We start from the raw sequence: 10353 nt of genomic DNA on the forward strand, positions 1-10353 counted from the left end.
AAATCAGCATTTATCAGAATTATCACGGAAGAATCTCACCTACACTGGCTGAGAAAACCTTCCATCAAAAGCCTCTGTTGTGCTGGTACGCTCTTGAGCTTTCTTAAAATCTTTAAAGTCCGCATTTAGTTGTTTTTTAACTTGCATGAGTACCTGAGTACCAGTTATGTGAACCCCTGACTATAACGACTCTGGCCTAATCTCCACCACCTCTAATAATAGTCATTATACATGGTGATTGATATGGGATGTCAGCACAATGTGCAATCTCTCTCTTTTTCACCATTTTGTTGACCATAGACAATGTGTAACACACTTGCCTGCTTCGTCCAACATCATCTTTTACAAACAATGTCTTGACTCCAATTTATTTATATAATCTCAACACTACAAATGCTGTATTCTGAGAATTAGAGAAATATCAATGTATAAAAATCATTTTTCTGTTGAACACAGCAAGCAAATTATGAAGCATAAAAAACAAATCCCATTTCTTTAACAATATTATCTCTGAAGAGCTTTTCTAAACTAGCTTTGTGAAACTGTGTAGTCTGCTGGTAATCTGCAATTGTCCTACGTTCACCTTAACAAAGATGAACATGAGTTCACTGGCATTGTCTGACAGCAATGCAAGATGAAATGGTCCAAAGCACATGTCGCTTGATCTGCAGCCGGAGCTTCGTGTCTCGGAGGCCATAAACTAATGGACTCAAAAATCGTGGCAGCACAAAAACCACGAAAAACATAACAAAGTATAAATTGAGTAGCATCTGATTCTGCACTTTTAATTTTTTAAGCCAGTTCATGAATGGCAAATAAAACAGGGAGCTGAGTAAAAGTACCAGATGGATTGCATGCAGAGTGACGGTCATCAGAGCCCTGTAACGCATGAGGAGAAGCGAGTTCAATTACAACAAAACCGTCTTCGGATATTTGCTGAAAATTTTCTCATGAACGATTAAAGTTTATGTTAGAATGCAATATGAAACTGGTTTATTCAATTGACTTGCACCGACCATTCTCTTTTCAGAAAGTAAGACAGAAATGAACACAATACATTATATGGTAGCATATGATGTCAGTAGCACCTCTGTTCCAAATAAGAAAAGAAACAAAACTACATTTTGAGCTCAGGCAAAAATTAACAAGAGGATTTATAAACTTGTAGAAGTCTCTTCAAACTATTGAACTTCATTTTAGTTTTAGTTGTATCCATTAATAATGCCAACCAACCACAAACACAACCATATTTGTTAACTTGAGAGTTATTTTTGTACAGAAGAAAAAAATCTGCTTCTGTACCCATCTTGTCTACCGCATACATCCCCCTATCCCTCATTCGTCTCCACACCCATTATTGATGCCAATCGCAGCCGTGATCTCATTAGGTTTAGATAATGTCTTGAGGAATAGATATCTTCAATATGAATCGTGGACACAACAGACAGATGATCATTCGGTCGGACTGAGTTCATTTTAATGTCCTCCATCTTTGACCTTGTCAACAAAAACAAAGTGTAACGGTTTTGGTTCACAAAACTTGCTTTTGTCAAGAAGCAACAATCTTTATACATTAAATATACAGGAGATAAATATTGAGATGCCTTTCTAAGATACACTTCGACTTGTGTTTCCATGCAATTATATTGCAATGAGTGTTTTCAAATCGGGCTTTGGTTCTTCACGACCTGCCTACTCTTAATAAAAAAAAATTTCCACCTCTTGCCGCAAACTTTAATTTCAAATCTTACTTTCACTCCTCTTCTTTTGTAATTGTCTTCAACATCTCATTTATGCTTGCCTCCTCTCCCTTATGATCTGACTACTTTGCATGTTTGTATTTCGTTTTTCTCATCTTGTCAGCTCCACCAACCCCTTTGTCCACATATTAGGACTTTGTCCACATATTAGGACCTTGTCCACATATTAGGACTTATTAGGACCTGACCCTGCAGTCCCCATCTCATGACTACCGGCAATCCATTGTCTCTCTGTATGCCAAATCCAAGCCCAAGACAGTGGTACCCAGTTACACCTGGAAGCTGTTCTTGGCAATAGCATATTGGTTTACCTTTCCTTTTCCTCAAACCACACTGCCTCATATCACTCCACACGTTCTTTCAACTGAGCTTTTCACCAAAAAAGGTTCAATTGTTCCTGGCTGATGAGACATATCCTCATAAACTGGTTCTAGTTGGCATTAATGCTTCAACCTTCAATTCCTGCTCCAATGAACTGGCACCACCCTTATTTGCTTTCTTAAACAGGTTTTTCTCCAAAGGCCAAATACCATCTTCAGGGATAGTGGAAAACATTATGCCAATGCACAAAAAAGGAACAGATCTACTTTTGTTTGTTTGTCTAGTATAGGATCGATTCCCAACCAACTTTAAACTGTTGGATTGACACATCAGGGAGAAGGGTCTGGCATTCCTTGGATGGATGTTATTAAGCTAGGTGTCTAGTCTGCTTGGAATGGCTCGTGTATTTTAAATATCTCATGGTATCTTTCGTTAAGAGGAGGCAAGTTATCGCTGGCACCCTGAATAAATTACATGTTTTGCTCCCTTTAATCAAACAGCAGGCCAAAAATATTTGGGCCCAAAACATTCCATGGTCCACCATACAAGAAGCTGAGAACAAACTCTGTGGTGTGATGGTTGGGGAGCATCCTTCAGTTTGGGAAGTTGGTGGTTCAAACCCCAGCCAAGTCACACCGATGACTTTAAAAATGGAAAGTGCTGCTTTCTTCTTTGATACTCAGTGTTTGAAAAGGATATAGCATGGATAAACATTCATATTTTGGCAACCATAGTACAGGCTTTGATGTGCCTCATGACCTCCTTCTACGTGATTCTTTCACGACAACCATTATCCCTCCTTTCTTGTGCGGTCAGCCAGGGGAAGCTTGGCCCGAGTCTTCACAAACTGGCTGGCCAGGCCTGACATTCGATGAGTTAAGGCAGGAATTTGGCCATGGTGTTGGCGATAGCTCACCTACTCTTCGCGAAGGACACCGTGGAATCTCTAGTGTCCACCAACTCATGCAGAGAGATGGGACGCCCAGTTTAAAGGCCATCTGAAGGACCGCGCACACATTAATGAATCACCCTGCTTGTGAAACACCAAGATGACAGATTATAGTTGGGTCAGGATTCTAACCCAGGTAAGACAGCTTAGGGGCGAGTGTGCTTACCTCCAGGCCATACTGCCAGCCCCCATAGTAGTTGTAGTTGCATGTACCGTTTTTACATGTACACATTGTGTGTTTTAATGTTATTAAATCATATGAGAATATTACCTAGATGATGCACCAGAATCGTTTGAAGCTCTTCTTGAAATCCACGTGAGCTGGAAATAAACAAAGACTACAGCAAGTACACTGAACATAAAGAAGCACCCATACATGACACTCTTGATTGAGGTGTAAAACTGATCAAAGCTGACCAAATTCTGTGCATCACAAATAATGAGCCATTTAATCTCTCTCATCTTTATCGCCAACATGGTGTTGAAAAAAGTAGGGACGGAAAGTGAAGCCAACCATATGAGAGGGAGGACCAATATTGCCATCCGTGGGCCACAGAGACCCGCGTGGTAGAGCATGGGGTGGCAGATTGCGGTGTAACGTTCAGCCGTCATGGCAATCACGAAGGACACGCTACTTAGGAACAACAGATTGGAAACTGCGTTCAAAATGATGCATGTAAGAAAATACATGCACATCCTCATCCAGGTGAAGGTGAACAACTGTGTCGTGATGAGCAGGAATGTCATGTCACTAAGAAGACTGGGAGAGAATGAAGATGTGAAATACAAGAAAAATAATCAACCTACTGGATAACTTAGTGTGTCATTCATTACTTGTAGTGCATAACTTAGTGTGTCATTCATTACTTCCATTCATTTTTCCTGCTCAAGTCTGCCGAAGTGAGTTGACATTGTATTTTTACCTCTTTTTTAAGCATGGATACTATGGCTAATATGTAACATGGTGTTGTGGTTAACTAACACATACCTGTGAGCTGTCTTATCTGGGTTTGATTGCCAACCCGACGATAAACTTAAATTTGAACTTCAAAGACGGGGCATTGTATCACCAATGTGCCGTCCCTTGAATGGATGGTTTGCCGTCTACTTGCAATAGTTGATGGTCCTTAAATATCCAAAGGCTTTATCTTTTGATGATGATTAGTTGGTGAGTTATTGCTCGCACCCTGACTAAATTCTAATCACCAAAAATATACGAGCAACGACCACCCATCGCTTCGCTGATGGGAATAATGAGAGAGGAAAAAATAAATAGGGGTTGGGGGGTGAGGAGGTGGTGGGGGAGAGTGATGAGGGAGCGGGAAAGAGAGTGATGAGGGAGGGGGAAAGAGAGTGATGAGGGAAGGGGAAAGAGCGGAGGAGGGGTAATGGAAGGGAAGCAGTGAGAGGAAGGGAAGGCAGACGTGCAGTGGAGCGTTAATTACGATTCATACTGTCTCATCAAAATGATGCTGCAGAATAACAGTGAAGATGGAAACAACATAATGTCTGAAATCCATTTTCTACTGGTCATACTCTCAATACCACCCAGAGATGAACACCACCCAGACACGTTCAGAGATGAACTACCATCCAGACATAAACACCTCCTGGTCATGTCCAGAGACAAATTTCCATCTGGACATAAACACCACCGGACGCGTCGGGAGAAAAACACTACCCGGACACGTCGGGAGAAAAAACACCGCCCGGACGCATCAGGAGAAAAGCACCACCCGGACGCGTCGGGAGAAAAACACCGCCCAGACGCATCGGGAGAAAAACACTGCCCGGACGCGTCAGGAGAAAAACACCGCCCGGACGCGTCGGGAGAAATACACCACCTGGATGCGTTGGGAGAAAAACACTGCCTGGACGCGTCGAGAGAAAAATACCGCCCAGACGCGTTGGGAGAAAAACGCCGCCCGGAAACGTCGGGAGAGAATCGCCGCCCAGACGCGTCAAGAGAAAAACACCGCCTGGGCGCGTCCAGAGAAAAACGCCACCCAGACGCGTCGGGAGAAAAACGCCACCCGGACGCGTCGGGAGAAAAACGCCGCCCGGACCCGTTAGGAGAGAAACGCCGCCACGACGCGTCGGGAGAAAAACGCCGCCCGGACGCGTCGGGAGAAAAACGCAGCCCGGACGCGTCGGGAGAAAAACGCCGCCCGGACGCATCTGGAGAAAAACACCGCCCGGACACGTCGTGAGAAAAACACCGCCCAGATGCGTCAGGAGAAAAACACCGCCTGGACGCGTCGGGAGAAATACACTGCCCGGACGCATCAGGAGAAAAACACCGCCCGGACACGTCGTGAGAAAAACACCGCCCAGATGCGTCAGGAGAAAAACACTGCCCGGACACGTCGGGAGAAATACACTGCCCGGACGCATCGGGAGAAAAACACCGCCTGGACACTTCGGGAGAAAAGCACTGCCCCGATGTTTCGGGAGAAAAGCACCGTGTCGTGTAGCTGCTTTCTGCCGTTTGTCCAGCACTACAAACATGGCATTGTAGGCCAGGTAACAAAATTTAGGTGCACTTTATAGGTGCAGGGCCTATAAAGGTCCGAGCGGACTCCTTCTTCTCTCTCTCTGCTGCCCTGCCGCTCAACCTGGACCTCGACTCTGCCTTCTGTTGGCATCACTGGGCTCCTCCTCCTCTTCTCTGCCCACACGATGCTGACTCCACCCTCCCAACTCAACCTCCTCCTTCACGCCCACGGTCTCGACGTGAGCTGCCCGAAGCGAGAGACGACGCGCCAGCTGTCTGGGGGGGGGGGGGGGGTACCACGCCACGGAGCAGTCCTCTCAAACATATTGATGGCGCATTCGGGTAACGCGTATCAGTTATATAAAGGTACCAAGAGACCAGAGCCGCAACTCCTCTCCTGTCTTGCCTCAATCCCTCTTCATCGGGTTTTCTGTGTCTGTGTGTGTGTGTCCTGGCGCCTGTCTATGTAAGTAAGCCTGCAGAAGATCGTTATTATTATTTTCGGGTTAGGTCTGCTCTGTGTCCGCTTTTATAAGTTGCTTGTTATTTGCTGCACCACACCTCTCTCCTCTATCTCTGCACAACACACCCCAATAAATCTTGATCATGCCACATACCTTTCCTCGCCCCATCGTTAATAAATTGTTGTTAGAAATATTCGCTGCTCGTTTTTGTCTTTTCTTCCATTGATCCTGCATGGTCTGAATCCTAGCTTAGCCTGGACTTTATTCCCAACAATCCGTTCCTTTTAGCCGATACATCCTTGACGGTGTCGCTCGGCTGCATCTGATCCGGAAAAGTGATCCGGTCCCGTAGAGTGATCCAGTTCAGACAAGGGATACCGAGGGCGTGTTCCCCAGTAATTTAATCACGTGGTTATTTTTAGGTAACCGGATTAACTAGACGGAGGACCCTAAATCACGTGGTTGAGTTATTGATGTCCATGGTCAGTTAAGCGACCCGTCGCGTCACGGAATTCACGATAGCCTACAATGCTGGGGAGTCTGGTGGGAGCCAAGATAACTTCCCCCACCTAGTAGTCTTCTCACCCGACCCCCAGCCCACAACAATATATATATATATATATATATATATATATATATATATATATATATATGTATATATATATATATATATATATATATATATATATATATATATATATATATATATATATATATTGTTACTGATCTGGAAACCATTTGCATTCAACATACAGATATCCCAAAAGTCAGTTATGTCGTTAAGTATGTGTGTAGTCAGATCCCCTTCCTTTTATATAGTGGGAGAATCGAAGGCGAGCGTTGCGATTTCTTTTTTGTTAGGTTACTAAATCTTTACATCCAACGAACCCTCCAACAAGCCATCTAACAACCATCCCATCTGCATGACCCCTCGGCCCATCACGATCCACCACCTACCAGCTGCCTTCTCGCACCCTGACATGCCAAGGAAAGATCTCGCGGTTCCGGTTTCTCGGCTCCCACGAACATTGTAACTCTTTCACGACAACTTTTGCAACATTGATACTGTTACTCGTCAAGTAGGAACCCGCGTGGAAGAGTGGCTGAGGTTTCCTGGCAGGGTCAAGGCCCCGCCCCGGAAAGATATGCCGTGGGACCCTGTCCAATCAAAGGCGGACAGCGAGGTGTGTTCACCAAGGCCCCTCCACGCTGAGGGAGGTCGATAAATTCCCGAGCACTCTCTGAGGCAGGGGTCTTCTTGGGGTCTTTGATTGTCTTTTTTGTGGTTGCTACGAAGGGTTGTTACGAAGGTTGTTCTGAGGTTTTTGACTTGGTTGTTGTTGAGCGTGCAGTTCTTTTGAAGCGGAGGGTTGAGCAGAAGGTCGTGAATGCGGCGAACGTGTCTCTGCTGGCTCTCGACAAGGAAAGGAAAGAGCGACCCTGGCCCCCTTCGTGGACCCCGCTATTCACCACCTGAGCTCCGCCACGAATCACAAGTCCTACACGTGTGACTGGGGACCAAACCAGTGACCATTGTCTGGTGCCGCATCGTGGAGCACCCCTTCCTTCGACGGTCAGGTACCCAACCGGACTCTGACCCCAGCTCGTCTCTCTCCTCGGCTGCGAGGGTCCAATAAAGAACTCTGGGTTTATTTTCATTTGTGTGTGTGTCTGCGTGTGGGCCCGTCTTGTAAGTAGAACTGAATAAGTGTTTTTGGAACATTGCAAATATTCCTTGCTTGCATATTCATGTTAAGTCTTGCTTTGTGTCTTCATTTACTGCAAATAAAACTTGTTGGAAATGTTCCCAGTCCATTTCCGGTCCTTCTTGAATTGGTCCAGCATGGTTCGGATCTGAGTTTAGGCAGGGTTTTATCTCCGATAATCCGTTCATTCCAGCCGGCACGGCTTTGGCAGTTTCCGCGCGGCTGCACCCGAACCGGAGTTGGTCGTCGGTAGTTGGAACTCTACCGCAGTCAGTAGAGTGACCTGGTTCGAGCAAGACGTTCCAAGGGCGTGGTTTCCCCAGTAGTCAAAACCGCGTAGTTAATGAGGTAAATTGGTGATAGACAAATAGACCCTACGCAACGTGGTTGAAATATGAGCGACCACGGTCGGTGAAACGCCCAGCCGGCTCGTGGAGTTCCGGGGAGTTTGGTGGGAGACGACGCAAGCTTTCCCCACCTAGTGGTCGTTCTCACCCCTGACCCCTGGCCCACAACAATATATATATATCTATATATATATATATATATATATATATATATATATATATATATATATATATATCTATATATATATATTATGTCTTCTTCTTCTTCTTTCGGCTGCTCCCGTTAGGGGTCGCCACAGCGGATCATCCGTATGATCTGCATAGTGATTTGGCACGTTTTACGCCGGATGCCCTTCCTGACGCAACCCTGGTCGCCTCTTACGACACAGGGATATGGTACACCTATTTTAACCAGGGTATACACTGGCCCAGTACACTGGTACTCATTTCGCCGACCTCGGAAGGATGACAGGCTGAGTCAACCCCCTGGTGTATTAATTCAGTGGCCCAACGGGGCTTGAACTCAGGACCTTTTGGAGCCCAAGCCACTGCCCTAACCACTGCGCCAACACCAGGCTTTTCATACATACATATATATATATATATATATATATATATATATATATATATATATATATATATATATATATATATATATATATATATATATATATATATATATATATACACACACATACATATACATACATACATATATATATTTGTGGGCCAGGGTTCGGTGGCGATAAACGACCACAAGGTGGAGCAGTGGAGTCGTCTCCCATCGAGCACACGGAATTTAGGTCGCGACTCGGATAAGTCCGAGAGTTCACAGGTCCCTTAGCGGACCGTGGTCCCCAATATTTTGACGGCGTGGGGTAGGGTTAACTGCCTAATTTCAATATACCTAACTACCCACGTCGGGGAAAACCACACCCTCGACTGACTTTGTCCTAATGGAGTCGCTATCACCGACTCGGATCCAGCATGACCAAGCGGAAATTACCAAAGCCACGCTGGACCAAATGAACAACCTACAGCACAAACGACCTTACTAATTCTCAATACGCACCTTGCAAGGCCAATGAAGGAAAGCACAGAAAACGACCTGGTACATTTAACAGGGGTTTATTTTACAAATAATAATCGCAAAGGGGAACATAGAGCAGAGTTATCACGAATAAAAGGCAGGCAATGTACAATGAGCAAAAGCACTTAACAATCCTACTTAAAGACGGGGCCCACGGACACACACACACACACACACACACACACACACACACACACACACACACACACACACACACACAAGAAACTGTACCCCGTGGGTCTGTTCGGTAGAGCCGGGCCAGGGTACCAGTCCCGCCTTGTGTCGTCACCGACTCGAACCACCGAACCACGATGGGATTCGAACCCACGACCCGAAGTCCACGACCCACGACCCTGGCTGCTCGGTCACCAGACTTGTCCTCCAAAGGACCACAGACCGCTCCAACCACGACCACGACTGTCTGCAGAGCCCTCGTTGACAACCACTCAGCCACGACAACAGACCGCTCAGCAATCGCCACGATCTCCTCTCTCTCGAACCCTCGTCCTGACAATCACTCTACTCTTCTGAGGTGGTAGGTGTCTCTTCTCCTCGCCACTCGCCTCCTGATTGGACGAGGGGTTGTCTGATGACTCGTGGTCACCTCCCGATTGGCTGGGGCGCGTGTGTCATGCTCGCCCTTCGCTGATTCGCTAGAGAAAACGTCCATGCGCTGCCTTGGGCCAGAGCCTCGATCTGAGGCGATAGAAGCTCCGCCCATGTCTTCAGCCAAAAACACGTGGGCAATGGTGACCGCGTCAAGTGCGGAACGGTGAGGTTGTTGTAGTGGATGTAGTAGTCGTTGTTGTTGTTGTAGTTGTAAAAACCGAATTAAAAAATAACTCGTCGCGCACACACGAAATTCCCATGAGACAGAAGGAGAGATTCTAACTAGAAACACATACTTATCGAAATAACTAAGCGACGGGGACTCTGGCTGTTTGTGTGCACAAGGTTTCCAAATCCATAACAATATACATATACATACATACTGCATATATATATATATATATATATATATATATATATATATATATCTTCTTCTTCCTCTTTCGGCTTGCTCCCGCTAGGGGTCGCCACAGCGGACCAACTGTCTCCATTTTGCTCTATCCTCCACATCTTCCATTGACACTCCAACCACCCGCATGTCCGCCCTCACCGCATCCATGAACCTCTTCTTTGGCCTTCCTCTTCTCCTCCTGCCTGGCGGCTCCATCTTCAA

At 45.8% G+C, this 10353-nt stretch overlaps 1 protein-coding gene across 2 annotated transcripts in view; it reads right to left on the minus strand.

Annotated features, from left to right (window-relative positions):
• Positions 1 to 361: 361 nt before the first annotated feature.
• LOC147018820 (odorant receptor 131-2-like) overlaps positions 362 to 10353 on the minus strand; it is a 29907-nt gene continuing 19915 nt past the window's right edge. For both annotated transcript variants that reach the window (XM_085900046.1, XM_085900047.1), the window contains exons 2-3: positions 3302 to 3790; positions 362 to 879 (exon numbers count right to left, since the gene is read on the minus strand). In XM_085900046.1, coding sequence (XP_085756172.1) covers positions 606 to 879; positions 3302 to 3790 — 763 coding nt within the window. In that variant the 3' untranslated portion in view covers positions 362 to 605. The remainder of the gene's footprint in view (positions 880 to 3301; positions 3791 to 10353) is intronic.

Source organism: Eptatretus burgeri, chromosome 10 (assembly GCF_056783735.1).
Source record: "Eptatretus burgeri isolate ZD-2024b chromosome 10, Ebu_testis_v1, whole genome shotgun sequence".
Lineage (NCBI taxonomy): Eukaryota > Metazoa > Chordata > Myxini > Myxiniformes > Myxinidae > Eptatretus > Eptatretus burgeri.